A 20,617-nucleotide genomic window follows, 5' to 3' on the forward strand; every position below is an offset into this window, starting at 1 on the left:
GAAATATATCTTACATAAAAATGATGTAATAATTTAAATTAAGCAAAAAAAAAAAAAAGTTGAGACAATTTATTAAATGTTGAGAAATCTCTAGCATGCAGAGGTGCCTGAGGTTGTTCCTCCTCAGATGCAGAGCTTTGCATCTCCCTTGGCTGAATTGTGTGATGTTCCTGTCAGCCCATTTTTCCAGCCTGTCCAGGACCCTCAGTATGTGTCAACTACTACTGCCAGTTTTGTGCCACATCTATACTTGCTGAGGGTGCAATTCTGCAACTTTACACTCTGCATCTATTCATAAGTGAATTGTTTCAGTGATCAGTGAGATGGGGAAGCTTGTAGCTGATATGAAATTGGCTAGAGTAGAAAAGAATTAGAACTGAGAATGCAAAAGGCAAGAAATACAACATTCTGAGGCCTAGAGACATTAGCAAAAGAAATCCAAACTGAAGCACTTTATATTGTGTGTTTGAGGAAGAAAAAAAATCATAAGGAACAAAATGTTCTGTATTCACATATATAATGAACTCTGATCTGATCATTATTCTTTAAAAACAAGACTTTGATATAGAAATAGAACTTGAGAAACAGCAAGTGCTTCTGGCCTTTTTCTTCCAGTGGACCCACTGAAGACTTCAAAGGAAACAGTCAGGTGCAGATAAGAGGGTTTTTACCTGATTTGTTATTAATTCTTTGCTGCAGGATATTTTCTGCTTACTTGAATTCTGAAATTGATAATGTACGTTCATGTGAGAAATCCACAACATCTGTGGTTTAGAAAGTTGTAAATTGCAAATCAAGTTCCTGGAAGCATGTGTGAGAAAAGTACAGCTACATTTTTGCCTGTACTTAGCTTTTTGCGTCACCTGCATTTTTGCTACCATCAGAAACAGGACATGAAGCTAAATAGACTTTGGCACAGCTGAATGCAGATATAATTTTGTTCATTATGAAGGTGAATTATTTTTATTTCAGGGTTATAATCAAAATTGAATCTATGTATGACTAGTCTTCTTACTAATTACTTCAATGAAGAATTGCCTCATGTGAGCTAAAATATGTAGTACGTTATACATTTTTACGTCTTTATTTATTTAGTAACACTCAGCTAAACATCTCTGTTTAGCTTTAGAGTTAGGCCTGTGTGTTTCAAAACTTCTGTGACCTGAGGTGTTTTCACTGTCTGGTTTCTGGTTTGAGTTTTGTTATCATACTGTTTCCAAGGGACGTGAGAGCTGACTCCATAATCTAATTGACATTTGCTGGCATCCTGGGAAACCTCTCCACTTCATGCAGGCTTCTTAACAGTCCTGCCACTCTGTGCTCGGCACTTCTCAGCTTACCTCCACTGGGACTTGAAAACATAGGAGCAAAAAGCCTGGCGTCCCTTCCAACTCAAGCCATTCTATGATTACATAGATTAGAAATATGTGATGTGAGTAATCTCAGACAAAATAATTTTATTTAACCCACTTGAATCTGTTTCTCATTAGTACTCCAGCTCATTTTTTTCTAGCATTCTATTGCTTTAATTTTCTTCCATAACCTTATCTCCCCAGACTAGACTTCTCTTTTTCTAATGCAGCTATTTTTTCCCTACTACGACTTAGTGAAGCTATTCAGTAAAATCACACAGATCTCGGGTGTCCTTAGTAGGAGATAATAATTTCCCTGAAGGTGGTCTGAATGGCTTTCAGAACCTGGACAAGTAATTTGACCTAAGCCAGAGGCATCTCTTTTTATCCTGTTTCTGTGTTCAGAGAGTACCTTCATGATCTATCACTGGTGTTGCCTATTGGGTCTGAAAAATATATATGACAAAACCTAGATGCAAAATGTATAGATGTAAAGGACAAAAGTAGAGAAAAATAATGGTGATTGGAGAAGGAGAGTACATTTTATTGGAATTATAATTCTCATGATAATGAAGACCAAGAAAAAATTTTATCTATTTGATAAATCTAAGCTACTTCCATGGCAGAACATGGAAGTAAAATGGACAATTAACTTTGACAGTAAGGAGATTTCTATTTTTGTATAGTTAATAACTGATTTATTTTTCCAGTTATGTGCATACAGAGTGGAATCTTTACACTGCCATGTTTCATTAATTTATTTTATTAATTTATTTTATAATTTTTTTTTAATTTATTGAGTTAAATAGCTATTAAAATTATATTTAGCTTTCATTGCAGCTTCCTGTGTACGTTACCAATACTGATGTTACTTTAAAACAAGTATCTCATTGAAGCATTTTTCAGTATCGTGGCATTTAAAAAACTTAGGTAAATACCAGAAGACATAATAAATATTTAAATTTATTTGTCATATGTACACCTGCTTTATCTCAGTATCAAAAAAACCCACCTAGTTTTGTGATGATTTGCTGCAGTGGATTATAATTGCTGAAGGAATCACCAAGTTACATAATTAAAGAGTATGCCAAATGGAGAGTAAAAAAAATCATCCCACATTTGTTATACTTTTCCTCGGTTTATGTCATCTCAAAATAGAGGGAAAGTGTACCAGAAGTAGCAAGGGAAGAGTTAGAGCTGGTTGGAACTGAATTTGTGCAGTGAGATTATTTACTTCTTTGCTTGTTTGTCTTATGTGAATGACTAACATTTTTCATTGTTTCCTCAGTAATTAAATCCTAATTGCTTGTGGTCATTTTTCAGGGAAGGAGCACTTCCCATCTGATTTGTATCTGATTTGTTTGTTTAAAAAGCCCTTCAGAGAACTGTCAGAATTGGGGAGAGCTAACTTATTTATGCTTTACAGCCACTTTCTTCCTGGCAGGCTGTTTGGAGAGCAGGCAAGTACAACAGGATGTTTATACCATCAGTCTTCTGTTATCCAACATTAAAACCTCAGAAAATATAAAAATTCTGACATTTTATAAACCGGGGAGTGTGCTGAAATAGGATACATTAAAGAGCCACCTTGTGATGCCAGAAGAGCTTAGATATATAGTTGAAGGTGTACAGAAGATGGAGTCAGGCTCTGTTTCAGTGGTGCCCAATGATAGGACACGAGGTTCTGTCTGGACACCAGAAAACACTTCTTTCATTGTGTGGTTGGCAGAGCACTGGCACAAGCTGCCCAGAGAGGTTGTTAAATCTTAATGCTTGGAGATCTTCAGAAGTCATTTGGACATGGTCCTGGCTCTGGGTGAGCTTGTCTGAGCAGGGATCAGAGCTAATGGCTTCCAGAGGTCCCTTTCAGCATTAACCATTCTGTAGTTCTGCTCTTCTGTAATGATTAGCTTTATTTCCAGGTCAGTATCGTAGCAGCATGTATTTCATTTGCAGCACTGTATCTCAGCTCGCTCTGAGAACAATCCAGATATGTTCATGAATCTTAACTAATAAGACTGAATGAGTTATAGTGGTTGTGCTAGAATCATCCAGGCTGTACACAGAGCCAGATCAGGTTTCTGAAACTCTGACATAGTTTCTCTGTAACATAAACCATTCACTGATCGTGTGAAGAGTTAAATGGAAGTTAAGGACTTGGTGCTAGGGAGAGTGTGTCCTGTAGTTCTTTCATCATACAATTCTCTCTATTAATATATCATTATTTATTTTGCTGTTGTGGTTTTGCCATTCTAAGCAGTGTCACATTATTGAAAGTTAAACTTCATTATTGCCAGTATGTTCAGAAATAGATTTTTGGGACTGCAGTCATTCTTTCTAGTAAATTCTTCAGTGTCTTAATAATTCAGATTGCCACCCTCAGATGTTAATTATCTGTGCAAAATTGTATCAAATTTTGGTGACTTCACAAAGAAAACAAACATGAAATGAATGCTTATGACTTAATCCGTATTATACGATTTTATCATTGGGTTGTGATTTCTTATTCTTATCTGGCACACAAAAAAAAAGAAAAAGGAAAAAAAAGAGCATTTGCTTGAGAAGAAGGAAAATGTTATGCCACTGGGTTCTGGCTTCTATTCAGTGGACATTTTTTCTTTTTAACTAGGGGAAACTATAACTGTAGAGAGAAGCAAAATAAACTTACACTGTAGAATATCAGTTTATTGGTTGGTAGACAGTGTTTTAGGTTTGTTACAGTGAATGATACACTTTTTTTTTATGTAGTAATGGTATTATAAGTAAATGATTAGGTTTGTTAATGTTTTTTGTCTGGTAATTGCTAAGTATGCTTTTATTTGGAATAAGAAAGCTGTAAAAGAATCTCTACTTTCTGCTTTACTCTATAACAAAACTTACACAAAACAATCTCTAGAATTTGTTTTGGAATTTTCATCTAGGAAGAGGTAATGAAAAACACATGCCTTGGGACTTTGGAACCTAAATAGCTTAAGATGATGGTATCTTGCAAAATGTCTATTATGTACAACTCTTTTTTTTAAACATTCTTCAGCTGTTTTTGTACCACATTAGGTTTAATCTGCTGGGGTCCTTCCATCATTTTGTGGTTGCACAAATATTTGTATCAACTTAACAGAAGAGGTAATTGGGATCTGGGAACATGGTGAAAAATCTGCTTTAGGTGCCAGAGTGGGTCTATGCCAGCACATGTTCATACCCAAATCCTAAAGAATGTTGAGCATTGGGCAATCCCAGAGAGAAAGTAGATCTTTTGTTAAGATAAATCTATAAATCTGCATAGCTCTGTTAGCCAAACTAAGAACCAATTGTTAGAAGAATTTTCAAAGCCTGTTGTTTGCTTTGGCTGTCATGTGGCCTTTAAGAGCTAAATTTCAAGTCACAATGTTCCTTAGGTTCATGGCCTGCAATCTGAGTGCTTAAGCAGCTGAGGTACCAGAAGGGTCACAGCTTGCTCAGGGAACCCGAGGCAGATGCTTTTTTAATTCCAGTTTAGGTGAATGGATAAGTGAAGCTGATGTCCAAAGAGTGCGGCAACTGGTCAGAAGAATTAATAGAGGGAAATCTACAAGCCTCTAGATTTATCTGGTTATTATTCGGTCTGCAGTCAAGAAGTTTTCCTGTGATGAAAGGCACAAAGTAGGACCTTTTTATAGAGAATGGAGGAGTTTAGATGGATAGTAGTAATGGTTGGAATCACTTGTATTTCTTTTTTTTGTGTTTTGTAAAATACTAATCAATTTTCCTTTTGATTTTGTTGGTAAATTCAGCTGCTCATATATAAGCTCACCTGCCTCTCAGAATATTTGGGGGAAAAAAATGGCTTTACATTAAAAAACTATTAAAATTATACAGAGTTCAGAGTGATCGATATTATCTATCTTTTCTTTTTGTCCATGTGTTCTGAAGAGAAAAAGAAAAATGCAAAATAAATAGATAAATAAATAAATCACTAATCTTTGGTTGATACTTTGATGATATAATGCTTTTTTATTGGTTCTTCTATTCCAGGCACCATCCAAATCCCTTTAGTTTCTGGGAGCATTGTCAGTAAATTTTAAACTCCTTGGACTATTTTCAATCCTTTAATTTAGGTTTTGATTCCTTTTTTAGTTCAGGATGCAGAAGCCAGCCAGGGAACTGGAAATATACCGTCAGATGAATTTTGATTTAAAAGTTGATAGAAGCAGAGCTTTAATGATCTAAGAATGAACTCCAGTTGCTTGTTAAGAAGAACTATAACATCTGGGCCAATATCTCAAAGAAGACAGGCTTCTCTTAAATCATTATACAACTGTAATGAAAATTCTCTTTTCTTCATCTGGTCATATATAGCCGCAATATAGTTTGAGGGAAACCACAGCATGAGATGTGAGTTCTCTACAGCCATCACTAAAACTGTGTAGTCAACTCTTAGCATCTTCCAATTTGCTCATCATCAGTGCTCAGAATCATCCAGTTTTTCACTGGTGACTTAAATTTTTATGGCTTCAAATTTTATTCTTTGGATTGTGTTACATCTTTACCATATCAGAATTGCTCACTATATGGCATAGTTTTTCTGGCAGGGTACTTATCTCTGTAATCAATCTTCATTTGGCCGAATTCTTTCTATCTTTCACTGTTGGGTGCATTTTCAGGTCTTTATTCATATGTGTGATTAGTCCTGTACCCGATTTATGTGCGTTTACTGACTGTATATTATATGGCTCTGTTTAAAATATTGTATTTAATTAATGCTTCTGTAGAATGTGAGTGTATGCATGCGTGTGTCATAATATCCTACCAGCTCTGCTGTTATTAGCTAAGCTGAACCTTTTGTTTCCTTTTGTTATTCCAGTCTGACATATCTCTACACAGTCTTTCCCTCTCAGCATGGAATACCTCCGTTCTTTATCCTCTGTTTCCCACAAAGCTGCTGAAAATCTGGTCATGTGGTCCTAGAAGAAAAATGTTAATTACTGTGTTGACATTGACATTTTCTTTTCCATCACGATTTGCAGATCTTTTATTTGAGAACCTGCATCTGTGTTCAGGACTTCATGGTTTAATATGAAATATGCTATGCTGAAGATGTGTTCGTTTCTGACTTTAATGGAATGTACTTTTTATTTTTACAGAATACCAAGCTGCCATTTTGCATTTAAAGAGGGAACACAAAGAAGAGATTGAAACATTAAAGGTATGCTTTTGTAATATTTTTTCTTTTTTATCTTTACCCGCCTGTGCATTTTATGGATTTAAACAGTGCAAAATATATTCTGCATCAAACACTAGAATATTCTTTCTTTCTAAAGGTTGTTTTTGTTTGTTTGTTTTTTGTTTTTTTTTTAACTGTAAACTCAGAATTAATTATAATCTATGCATGTATTATAGAGTATTTATAACTGTATCTGCACAAAGGGGCAAGGATGCAATAGCATGAAGCCTTTGAAATGGAGAAGTGTGAGTTCTTTGAGTAGGTGGTGGAATGGGGGTAGCAGCTGGTGTTGTAGAAAGGACTGCTCTGCAATAAGCTCTCTGTTCTGCTAGAGTGAAGTACTTGCTTTCCTAATAGGCATCTGTTAAAATTCAGCACAGGGATGTGCAAGCTTGTACTGGAACTAAGTAAAGCAATATTGTACAATAAACATTTAAAGTAATAACTCTTACAAAGAATAGTGTAACTATCACACAAGAACAGTGCATAGATGGAAAAGGAATTTATTGTTGTTTTTGAGAGGGTGTTTCAGAAATACACAGGCTTTGTGAGAGAAAAATATGTTTGCACATCTCCAGCAACCCTGGGAGCTGTAGAAGTACAGGAGACAAGTACTGGTAACAGGAAAATTGGAGCTTGGTGTGACCTAATTGCTGTAGAGTTATCTCCTGCTTTGACCTTTCACAAAACTGAGATATTTTCATCATAATGTGATCTTCCCAATCCCATCTTTCATTAAAATAATGTTGGTGTTGCACATTTTGTTTTCCATTAGAATACATGTAAAGAAACTGGAGAAGTAGATTTGATTGCTTATCATAGCTTTGAAAGTATACTCTCTTAATATTTAAAAAAAACAACAGCAAACAAACCAAAACTGGATTATTTGGGTTTTCCTTAAGGCATTGTTATGTCTTAATGTTTAGTTGGGTTTGTGTGTTATTTTGCTTAGTAATAAGGAAGCTGTGAGTCAATCATTTTCCAACAAATGGAACTGTGAAGTAACTTCCAGCAATGAGTACACCATAAAAACTGTTTTATACGTGTAGATAAATATAACTTGAAATGAGCTAAAGTTGAAATATTTGCTGTTCATAAGGTAGAAGGACAATGCAGTCATTCTGTCAATTTCTGACAGGTTGTTAATCGTTTACTTATATTGTGTGTGTTTGTTTGGTGGTGAGTTTCATATTTCTCACTGGAACTCAGTGGAACTGAATCTCAGACTAGTTAGTTCCGATAGAAAAGGTTATTGGACCATTTTGTAGAGCTTTTGGATAATGGCAGTATTGTACAAAATTTGTGTTGTGATGATCAGAAAAATAATACCTCAGTTTGGATTTCATTTTTAATTAGAAGTCATTAGAGACCTTTCACAAAGTTCTGTTTGCCAGACTAATGATTCCTAAGATAAAAGGTGATTTTTCATTTTGTAATAAGAAATAATGCACTTATGAATAATATTGGTTTTGACCTGCTTTTTTATTAGTGAGTCCGAATATCTTTATTGTCTCTTCCTCTTTGCTTCTCCTACCACTGTCTCTGTACTTAGCAGAGTGCTGCTTTGATTTTTGGACCTCAGCCCAGCCTGGTGTAAGTCATCAGGTTCATAAAAGATGCATAGTGACTAAGCTGCTGAGAAATGATGCCTTAGTATGCTATTTCCAGCAGTTAAGGGTTTCCTGAAACGAAGTCTGCACTCAAGACATATAGTGCTGATGAATAAATGATAATATTACATGGTTATGGGACTTCTGGATTCATTGCCATTTGAACAGCTTCTCTGTATGTCTATGGCAGTGAATTCCTTGTACTAAAATGTGACCCTCTGTAGACTCATCCCTTTTGTATGTACAAGTGTTCACAACTATTTGCTTCCGGGAACATGTAGAATACCATCTGAAAAATGTTATATAGTACCACTATAATAACCTAAAAACATGCTTAGAATGGAAATACTAAGTTTCTACACTCTTAATATATCTTTTGTCCAAGAAAAGTAAACGCTAAGTTACTCATTATGTGAAAAGAATGGCAAATCTTAGTGCTTCGTGTCATTTTTTTACAGTGGGTGAAATCTGAGAGTGAAATGCTGCTTAGATGGTCATGTTGCTTTGGTAAATTATCAGTTGTTAGTTCTGTCTCTAAGCTTCAGTTTCTATTTTCATTTTCTAGATGAAAAAAATGGGTGCAATCTTCAGTGTTTTTCCCCTTTTTTATAACCTGCCCACTTTGAGAGTTTGTTTCTTCTGCATGTTTTTCAAGCACCCTAATAAATTCTTTCTCTGCACCCCCCTTATTATCCTTTACTATTTTCTTTTTAATTTCAAATGCATTTTTCCTAGGTTTTGAAGTTTATTAAAAATGTTTGCCTTTCCTTGAAACTGCTTCATTCTGTAGCAGTAATTATATATAACAGTGAGTGGTCATGATTTTTGTTCATTCTTTATGTTAGCAGCATTTGCACTGGTGAAAATGGAATGAGAAAGCCACACACTATATAGTGATTCTTGTGTTTTTTAATTATTGTGAGGAAGATAGTTATCTTTTTTTTTTTTTAAGATTAAAAGTCTGAATTACCACAGACTACTGTATGTGTAGAACTTTACATTATAAAACATCCTGTGGGACCTCACAGAGAAATTGTATTGCATCGTGATTTAATGTAATAACTTTTTGCAGTTTGTTTGTTAAAGATGTTACAGAAAAATATGGTGATAGATAGCCCAGCTGTTGGAAATACTTGTGTTAAATGTGATTTTGTACCATGTACTGAAGGAACCTAAGACAGAAATTTCTCTGAATCTCTTCTTTTGCAAAAATGATCCAAATTCCATACTGGATAATTATGAAGAAAGTTGCTCACTTCTATAAAAGACATTCTTTCTTATTCCCAGTATGCCTAGAAAAACCTTCAGGAGCTCTGAATGGTACTTCCTGTCTGTTGGAGAAGGTTCTTAAAAAAAGGGCTGTTGAAAGCTTAAAGCAAACAATGACAAAATCCTGGCGGTATGGAGGAAGTTGAATGAGATTATAGGGCTGTAGCAAAGAAATTTACAGTGGTAGATAAGCTGAAAGAGGCGTGTGTTTTATAAGAGGATCTTGACTGGTGATTTGTTTAGTCTTGGGGGTACTGTTCATTTGGAGTGAGTGGGATTTTATGCAGTTATGGTTATCAAAAGTATTCACTGTCTAGAGCAGTTAGTCCTCAACTGTGTCAGAAAAAGAAGAAAGTTAGGCATAATCTGTCCCAAGTAATCTACATTCAGGGGCTTGCAGTTGAGAGATCTGTTTGCTCATCATCAATAAAAAGTGTCCTGTAGTTCTGTCCTGAAGGGCATGTAATGTAATCTTTTATTTTTCCATTTTCTTTTGTAAGTTATATTTTTTCCTTGACTATGTAAAGTCAAAGCTTGGATAATATGCACTATTGGGAGAGACTGAAGGAACTGAGGCTGTTTAGTCTGGAAGGAGGGTGAGGGGTGACCTTATTGCTCTCTTCCAATACCTGGAAGGTGCTTACAGAGTGGGGTTGGTCTCTTCTCAGTGGTGACAGGAGACAGGACAAGGGGAAATGGCCTCAAGTTGTGCCAGGATAAGTTTAGGTTGGATATCAGGAAAAACTTCTTTACAGAAAGGGTAGTTGAACAGTGGAATAGGCTCCCCTGGAAGATGGTTGAATCACCACCCCTGGATGTGTTCAGAAACTGTTTGGATGTGGTGCTCAGGGACATGATTCTGTGGGGGGTTGTTAGAGTTAAGGTAGTATGGTTGGGTTATGGTTGGACTCAATAATCTTTAGGGTCTTTTCAAACCTGAGTGATTCTATGATTCTATGAAATTCATAATGGTTTTTATTCTTTAATAATTGTTGTGTAGACAATTATGTGAACCCAGAGCTTTGTCCATACAGCCAGTGTGAAAGGGTTGTTGTCTTTCTAGGTGGCTGAACTTGAAGGAAGTTTAGCAGTCCCAAGGGATGTAAAACACTGACAGGAAAAGAATGACATACAGTTTGTATTTTATAGCGATATCTTTTATGTTTTCTCAGTAACAAGAAGCTTTATTCTTTTTTTTTTTTTAAATGACACTTGAACTATAAAGTTCATAGTAATTAACATTAAAATATTGAATCTTTATCGTATACAATGAATAACAATCAGAGTAGTTAACATCTCTTAATGAGTTCATTAATGTCCATAATTCAATTGAAACATCCTTATAAAGGTGATGCATACAAAGGTTCATATAGTAGACATAAATACTTAGTTTATACCCATTTAATTTTAAATACATTTACTAGTTTGTGTGCTCAAAGAATTTCTGGATTTTTTCACTTATTCTTTATTAAAATGAAAGTATGCATTTTATAAGGCTCTGAACCGTTTCATCTGCCCTGCTGAGGTGTATTTCCTGATGATGTCGCCAGGTGGCAGCGAAGCCTTTCTGCTGCAGGCCCCGCAGAAGTAAAATGCCAGTTTCTCAGTACATGATAGTAGTCATCAGCATCACAGTATTTTGCCGTGTAGAACCATGTGCACAGTATCTAAGAACCAAGGAGATGAAAATTACTTAACATTAAATCAAAATACTATAAAGGGGCTGCTGAAGTCCAAATGAAGGAAACAATATGTAGGCAGTATTTCAGTGATATTAGTTAACAGTTAATCCAACGTAAGAATGTGGTGTACAATTTATAGAACATGTGGAAAAAAGTTAATACTTTTCTCCTTCTTCCTTTTAGTACATAGGTACCAAAAATCCTCTTCAGTTACACACAAGTTTAATATTACTTCTGGATGATGAAGTCTAAGTCTTTATGCTCTTCTTTAATTCTCTAATTTATGCATGGATCTTCTTTGTCATACAGTTGTTTATTACATTTCCACCAACTCACTACATCTTTTGCCACTTACCATGCACAGAACACCAGAGTCTTTAGTTTTAAGTCGCAGCTTTTTGTAAAAAATATTATGATATAAACAATATAATTATTATTAAATAAGAAAATAGAATTATTGTGCATATTGCATGACTATATTTCATACATAAAATTATATATACACATAAATAATAATCTGTGCTTTATAAGTAAGAGAAACCATAGATAATGCATAAATTATATAATGTATATAACATAGTAATACATAATAATACAATAATATATGTGGTAGATACATAAAAATAAATACTCCTTTTAGAAAGAAATACCTGCAGATGCAGCTAAGACAACCAGAATGGTAATATTACTGACACCCAAGTCATAGTTAGCAGCCAAGCAGTGGTGGGTAAGTGCCTGTGATGTGAAAGGCTGGTCTGGCCTCATTTGTAGTGTGTAGCATGGGGTTTTCATAGTAACTTTTGTGGTCTCCCCTGTAATTTTTTTTTTATTTTTGGAAAGGATTCAAGAGTTAAAATGTAGAATTGAATAGGAAGTTTCCTTTTCATAGAACTTGCTGAACTTTGAAAGTGATTTCATATCGTAAGCTGAGATTAAAGACCAGAGCCTCAAAGTCTCACAGAGAGAGGAATGCGGAAGGGAAAGTCAAAATTGTCTGATAATTTCAAAATGATTAATTTTTATTTTGTTCTGAGATCACAAAGGCATAGAAACATTTCCTTAATTACTGAATGAAGAAATAAAGCTTTGCCTATGTGATGACATCTTCATTCTTTTCACAAATCTATTAACATCTGTTATGCTACGCAGTTCCTTTCCTGGCCCTTTGTTTTTTACTTTCGGATTTGTTTTCCCTCACGGTCAGTGTGCAGCCCTTTGTGATTGCTTCCATTTCTCTTTAATTGTAATATGGGTGCAACAAAAGATGTTTCTTGTCCCAGTTTGAAATTTATACTTTAATTCTGGAATTCAGTGATTAAATAGTGTTAAATGTTGTTGTGTGACAGAATGCTTATCAGAAAAAATTCTTATTGAAGTGGGTAATTTCACTTTTGACATTTAAAATGCTTTTTATTTACATAGACAAGTAGAATTCCATCTTCAGAAACAATAGCATATGTTACATTTATTTATTTATTTTTAACACCCGATCAAAACATTTTAACACATTTGATTCTTTTATCCTAAATCTACTCTTTCTAAAAATAGCCTGTAACTACAAAGTTGAAAAGTTTCTGACGCTCATAGGTAGAGATCACAAGGAAATTTTTACCAATGCTCCCCCCTTCAGTTGTTAAATGTGCCTGTGTGTATTCTTTCTTAGGGATAGGGACTCCACAATTTGTCAGGAGTCACCATGTTCTGAAATCTACAGTTAAAATATTGGGGTCAGTTATGAATAGTGTTGAAAGCCCTGATATGCTGAGTACTTAACAAAACAATCTTGAAGGACTGGACACAATATGCTGACTTTTGTTAATGCTTCAGGATGCAAAGATTAATGTTTTTAACCTTTACAAGATTAAATGCATATGTAATGTAGCCAGTTGCTTTGTGCTTTCTTTGCTGGATTTTCATGTCCCAACGTGTACAAATAAAAGAAAATCCGTATATTGTGTATGCTTCTGCCTGGTGACACTGAGTTGCAGTCTAAAAGAGCAGCCAAGGTCAGCCAGGGTTTATTAGTCAGTCCTTCCTAATGAGCTGTTCAGGCTTTTCACCATTTCCATGTGTTGTTACTGATGAAGGTCTCTCAGCTTGTGGTTAATCATTGATACTACTCTTGCTTAACTTGAAACGTTTCGGTCTTTTGTGCTCAACTGTGAAATGAATAGTTCCACCACTGTGCATGCTTTGGGTGCCTCTATGAATCTTCTTGGCTGCATTGTTCTCATGAAGGCATTCTCCATGTTTAACATGGGGCCTTTTTGCAGTATGTGACAGTAACAATACAAAGATCAAGAAAAACATAAAAAATATGAGAAAGAACAGACTGAAAGTCTATGAAATTACGTTAAGATGACAATTTCAGTACTCCTATGACTTCTGGAGAATAGCAGCAGGATTATGTTTTGAGTATAATTTCTTGAAATAGATAAATCTCAACAGTTGGATAAAAATCACTCTGTAATGATAAATTTGCATGGCCAGTAGTAGAAGAGGTAGAGTAGCAGACTGGGGAATGAGAGCAAAGAATAACAACAATAAAACCATAACTTTCTACACTGTACATACAGCCACAGAAAGAACTATTGAGCAGTGCTTCACTTGGAAGCACGTGCTGTCATTTGTATCTTCATTCAAGGTGGAAGTCTGGAATAATTATTCATGGTGTATGAGTTTATTTCCTTCCTGTACGTTCTCATCTTCCTCTTGTTGTAGGTAATACTGTAATTTTTATTTATTTTTTTTTTCTTACTTTTTTTTTCTTACTTTTTTTTTTTTTTTTTTTTTTCCCCTCCAGAAGGAAAGTTAGATTTAATTTGTTTGTACTGTTTTCTGAAAAGGCGGAGTTTGTTTGTTTGCTTTTTAATCTCTGGGGACCGAGTGATTTATTCATTACTAATTAAGTAATATCTTAAGTATATCATAGCAAACTTTGAACAATGTGAGAAAATTGCCTATTTTAAATTTGGGAAGACGGAAATTTTATGAATTTTTCAGCACCGTTGTTTTTCTTTAAGATAGAACATGAATTACTGATATACTAAAGATTTCTCCAATTCAATCAGTGCTTATTTATATTTTCAAAACATGTAAATTGCACTACCTATATCCACGTCATAATCTATAAACAAGTACATGGTACTGTTTTCTGTACTTTCGTGCTCTTTTGTGCAAAAATCTATTTCCCCTCCTCCACTGACCTTGTTTATCATATTCTTGATATAATTGGTGTTTTTCCCATTAATCATGCATTTACTTTACTTTCTGTCAGTTGTTTTTGTCAGATAACTTGAATATCCAGGAGGACGTTATGTTGTTTTCTTTCAGTGCATCTTAGATTGGCACCCTATTAATTTCATCAATGTAATTTTACTGTAAGAAGTGGTGTTGTTTAGGCTTTATGCCTACTGCAGATATGTTAATCCAAGGATCACCCCATTTAGTAAACACCTTAATACAGAACATGGTATTAGATAGTTAAAATGTGTATGGGGTATCCAAGACAATTTATATCCTTAAAAGATTGGCAGGACTGCACTTGTGCTCAAATTTAGACACATTAGGAAACACTTTGCTTACTTCGCTTAATTGCTTAATTAAGGTTAGAATGAAAGTCTTCTAGGAAAATGCATTATAAAAAAAACCAAACCCTGTGTTTATCATAGTTTGCAAAAACCAATTTATCTCATCACCTCGAGCTACAGAGTATGTGCTAGGGAGAATAAAGTACAACACATACTGTGAACATGGCGACATTTAATTCTGACAGATTTGGAAGACCTCTGTGACGAAGGAAACAATTACGGAGAAGAGACATTAAGTGAAATGTAATCATACAAGTGTAAATCCACTAGAAACTCAGTAGTATGAGTGTATCTGATCCCACTACTCTACCACTTTGATTTTGACAATATATACCCTTATGCAAAACTTAGTGGCTTTTTGAAATTTACTGCACAAGAAGCTTGTTTGGATCTAATCATTGTAAGCATTATCTTTGAATGATAATAATTTTCTTTAGTTTAAAATTTCCAGCAGAATTCTCTTTCATAAGCTCCACTGTTCTTGGTTTTAGAATAGGGGTCATTTTGACAAGAATGTGTGATTTTCTGATAGAGGGAAAATCTGTCCAAATTGTAGCTTACAAGCTTTTGAGACAGAACTATTATTTCTCACATTCAGTAAATACTTCTGACTTTGCAAATCTGGTGCTTTTTGTACCGATTGCATCTTTTGGTGCTGACTAAATTTTTATATGGCAGTTCCACAAAGCCATCAAGGATTCTAAAACCACTGAAGTTATTATGCAATAACACTGGGGCAACATTAACTTCTACTGGTTAATGGGTGGGTGCCACAATTTACTTTTGTCAGGGAGGGGATCATGCTGACCAGAAATCAAAAGCTAGGAGCTTGTCTCCTGACCCTCTCTTTGATGAAGTTGCAATGTGAAAGAAAACCCTGGAAACTGAAGCAGAGCACACATGGTGAAAAATTGTATGTGAGAGGCGGCAGAAAATCTTGAGCATAGGCAGTAGGATAACACCAGCAAGCTGGAGGGGGAGAGAAGCAGATTGGAAGGGAAGGCACAAAACTGCTTGTAGAAGATACATTGTAACCACTTGTATCTGGCATAGTAACAAACCTTCTATTTGTAAATTGAGCTTTCCCCTGAACATGTATTATAGAATTAATCTATTCAGTATTTGGTTTTATTCTTGTTTGTTACTGAGTGACCAAGGAAGGTCATCCTCTCTTGCTCTGTAAGAAAAATGTGGTGTGAGTATAGATGGTTTTATTCTGAATTTTCCAATGTCAGAAGTTTTAATTTGTCAGAATGTTTCCTATGTATAAATCTAACCTTACAAAATGAGTTCAGATAGGCATATATTACTATTACTCTTTCTTTATACACAGAGGCCTAATTTGAGTCTTCTGATTCAAGATATTTCAGAGAGAATTACTGGAATGCTTAGGTTTGCCTTTTTATGTTTGTATCATGTTTCATTTTTAACCGATTTCACACTTACAAGTTGGATAACAGAATCACAGGATAGCTGTTTAGAAAATCCGTTGTATCATTGGTTAACACTTGAGAAACTCTTCAGCTAAAGCACCTCATGATACACCTTACAGGAACTTTGCAGTTTGTGCGGGTAAAGAATCCGTTCTGGCAGTTCAGCATTATAATGCATTTGTTGGAATACTGTTCCTGAAGTTCCATTCTTTGTTGATGATACACCATTGTGCTTCAGCACACATGAAACAGAAGTCTTAAAGCTTAGTGCTTTCCCACAACAGAGTTTCTTTTATTGTGTGGACTAACTCTCATCATGTTCTCTAAATGAGAAGCTGGTTATGTCAAAGAGGAAGATCCATGGAAACACTGATCAAGAGCGAGCAATTTCAGGTTGCTCTGACAGCCACAGTTCTAGTTTTCTCTTTCAAGTAATTGACCAAATCTGTTTTTGGTTTTACACAATTCTTTAGAATATTTTTTGCGTATTCAGAATCTTGTAAAGGAAGTGTCTAGCATAATGTAATAGTGCCTAATTAGCATTTACTGTACATTAGTTTATAGTTGCCATGTCTCTTACAAAATTAGAGTCAGTTCCTAAGTTGAACTTTTACTACTGTGAGCCAAATAGAATATCTGAAGGCCAAAAACTGTATCTTAGCAAGGGGTACCAGTATCTTTACCTGCTAAAAAGCTGTATCAAAGACATAGAAGAAGACTGGTTGTAAATACAGCGATGAGTTTTCTTTGTAATGTTACCTGACTGATAATTATTCTGTTTTTAACCACTAACAATTATGATAATATCTGCAGAATTTGGAGCTTCCTGGTTAAAGCAAAGTGGAAGTTTTGCAAAGTATCTTTGCTTGTAGCATTTCCTCATATAAATTGCTTTGATAAGAAATTTGTATTCTTTCTTTAATCACTGTAATTGAGGCAAGTATTATATTGTCACTGCAAAAGAAAAAGTATAAAATCTGCCCTTTCATGAAGTTATGAGGAAAAGATTGGGATTTCTTCCATAGAAAGTGTGTACTTTAATGAAAACTTATTTTCTAAATGTGAGGCTGACCACAAAGGTAGGCAGCTTCATTTCCTTTGCTTCAGAGAAATGAGGTAGCATGTTTTGTAATTTATTGTATTATATGTTGAAGAACAAACTGTTTCACCAAAGGATCAGTTTGTTGTTGTTGAGGTCCCTCTCTGTAACACAGGTGAGGAACGTGATAATTCCTCCCATAGCTAGGGAGCGAATGGTTTGCCACAGCACAAAATGTTGTAGATGTTTTCATTGTACGTGTATACTCTCTATACGCTGATAGAGGGAGCGGTCATTTCATCAGTGCACGAATTCACATATTTATTTATTTATTTATTGAACAAAGATTATGCTCATGAAGAATGAAAAACTTCAGTTTCTAAAAGTGCAGAGTTAACTTTGAATCTCATACTCTTAGAAGTTCTCATAGCATTATTTTGCTGATTATTTCCTACTGCAAAGTACTATTCACTGTTACCTGTTACCCTTCTACTGAAATATCATTATTTCCTTACTTACTGTTTTCCATGCTCTATACTTATGCTGCTTTTTGCTTCAGCTTACTTTTCCTTTAACCAAATCATTCACTAAAGCTTAGAATGTGATGTATAGCATTACTCTCCCATGTCATTACAAGGCTTTGTTATTGTGACTTAGACTTGGAGCCTGGCTGCCAAAAAATTAGTTCTTTATAATGTGAAGCAATGTTGACAGTAAACTCTACTTTCCTCTCCGTCCCTCCCCAAAAGAAAAGGAAGAAAAGAGAAGAAAAACAAGATTGCATTACAATTCTGGCAACATCAGCCACACTAATAAAATCAAATTCAATGTTGTTTTACGACTTTGAATTTATGTGACTGCACAGGATCAAAGGATTTGTATCCCACTGGACTGCAAGGTCTATAGTTCATGGCAAAAAAACTCATCAAAAAGAGCATTTTAGTAGTAAGGCTTTTCATTTTAATCAGCCACAGTAATAAAAAAGCTGTTAGGTGTCCAAAAACATTCTCCCAAGATCAGAGACAACTTGCTCTCTGCTACAATCAGTTTTCTTATTGGATCCATACTGCCTCTGTAGTTTTAGAAACTAAAGCTTCATCTTCATCTAGTTTTTGTTCATTTTTCACATTGTTTTCAATTTTTTTGCATTATTATTATTATGAATTATTATTATTATGAATTGGTAGAAGTAATGAATAATTCAATTTTATGGGTAAATGATAAATAATATGACTTCTTGGAAACTGTCATCAAAACAAGTGATTAACAGAAACAGAGTTGAAAATACTGTTCTGTATTTTTATATGTTGTGTTTTAAAGTACTTGAATAATGCCAATATTTTTTTTTTCTAATTATTTTTATTTTTTCTTTCTTGGGTATAATCTCTGTACTCCGGAAAAAAAAAACATAGACGTCAACATTCTTGTATCTTTAAGGACTTAGTATCTTAGGCAGCCCTAAGACCAAGGTAGCAGAAGTAAGTGAGAAACAAAGTAGAAAGTAAATAGAATGTTTGTAACAAAAAAGGCTTTTGTTACTGTATTTGGATTCTGGGTGAGTTGTTTATGGAACAGCTTCGCAGCTTAGTCGTGTATCCTTAATGCAGGTTGTAGTTTCATACTTTGATTAGCTTAGGCTCAGAGAAGATCTACACAGTACATCATTTACTTCTGTTGATGTGCTGTATGATTAATTGCATCCTTCCATTCTGCAGAAGTTTAAATGTTTAACGGGGTTAAAAATATGGAGAGATTTTGCCAGTTTTGTTCATTCATGTGTCGGCTTTCCTTGAAATTTCTGTCTCAATTTAGCTTGCTATCCCTTTGTTTGTAAGCCATGTGAGATTTGTTTTGCCTGGCACAAAACTAGCTTACTTTTGGAAGGTCACTTTCTGCAAAGATCTCTGTCCCTTTCTGTATGATATAATACTTATGAAGTTATGAGGGTTACTGTAGCTGCTTTACATTCTCTGTCCTGTGAAATTCTGGTGCCTGTAGTGTTTTTACTGACTTAGACACTTAGTAAAGTGTGTCTATGCCTAGAAGTTAGAGAATCTGAGGCATTAATAACTTTCTTCTTGATCTCTTTAGAACATGCCCAGCTTCATTTTTAGGGCAATTGTTTCCCTCAGAAGATATGGCTTCGATGGCATTTGCTGCCCAAATGAGAGTTGAGAGTGGCACCACCCCATTACCATACTAATTTGCATTTGCCTATGTATGTGGAAGATTTTTTTTTCCTTCAGTATTTTATATTATATTTAACAGTCTTTATTCTGTAGGGTACAGAAGTCACTGCATAGCAAAATGGTTAAAACCAGTAGGTATTAACTTCAATCTGTTTGTTTTTTTTTTCATGCTTATGTTCTTATGTTTTTTTTATGGTCCATTTTTTGGTTAACAGTTACTTTGCTTTAAAAGTTTGAATGGTTCCTAAATACAAAGCTACATGTATTTATTTGTCAGATTCATGAAGGGTTTAGTGTCCAGTGAGGTTTTTATCTGTGGACACAGATATTCCACAGGGGAGTAAATCAGTGACCAGGTACAAAAGTAGATAGAATTGCATCCACAGCTACATTCTGTGATATACTGTGAAGTACAATGAGTGTTATTAGAGATAGTTTGCATATCTTGAGTTCTAAGAAATTTCAAGGACTTAACGGGTGTTTGTGTGTTTGATTAGAACTTACAGAAAATGAGAGAATTATGCTTAATAAGACGGTACATCTAAGTAAAATTGCATGTAAATTGGGCAGCTGAGGAAAAACAAAGACTAATGATTGGGAGCTATGTACTCTGTAACTGAACTCTCTAAATGAATTAACTTATAAAATCTAAAATAGTTGAATGGTAGCTATTAACAGTAAAATTAAAATAAAAGTAAAATAAAATTAAAACATAATCTACGTGTTGCAGTGTAACTTGGTATGTTGTAATGTTTTGCTATACTAGTGATTTTAAATTGAAGAATTACTCACTCTAAGGCTGTCTTTCTTTCTCAATTGTCTAAATGCTATTAATCAGTAAATAGTTAAATACTAATAAAATATATAGAAATACTGTTTTCAATATATTGGTTGTGATCATATTTGCTCCCAACTGTCTTTCTTGTATTTTCTCCATAAAGCTTTGTATTTGGTCTTTTTAAATTAAAAAGAGAATAGTAGCCTGTATATGTACCTTATACAAATATTTAGAGTACTGGAAATGTTTGAAAATGGGCAATCCATTTTACATATTTTTTTGCTATCAACTATTGGTATAGCATTTACTGTATTCCCTTGAATATGGCGATATACCATATGTAACTGATTATATTTACTGAGGTATTTGTTAGAAAGGAATTTTGATTTTTATGTAAATTGGCACAGACTTAATTTTTTTTCTTTGAAAAATTCTTTGCTAAATCTCTGATTGTTGTTAAAATTTAAAACAAATG

The 20,617-nt window shown here is 34.5% G+C and overlaps 1 protein-coding gene across 6 annotated transcripts in view; it reads left to right on the top strand.

Moving 5' to 3' along the window:
• Positions 1-20,617, top strand: part of FMN1 (formin 1) — a 153,790-nt gene that overhangs the window by 56,001 nt on the left and 77,172 nt on the right. For all 6 annotated transcript variants that reach the window (XM_085550366.1, XM_085550368.1, XM_085550367.1 and 3 more), the window contains one exon: positions 6,473-6,534. In XM_085550366.1, the coding sequence (XP_085406492.1) occupies positions 6,473-6,534 (62 nt within the window). The remainder of the gene's footprint in view (positions 1-6,472; positions 6,535-20,617) is intronic.

Source organism: Coturnix japonica, chromosome 5 (genome assembly GCF_054131305.1).
Source record: "Coturnix japonica strain WE chromosome 5, WE-NBRP24, whole genome shotgun sequence".
NCBI classification, from domain to species: Eukaryota; Metazoa; Chordata; class Aves; order Galliformes; family Phasianidae; genus Coturnix; species Coturnix japonica.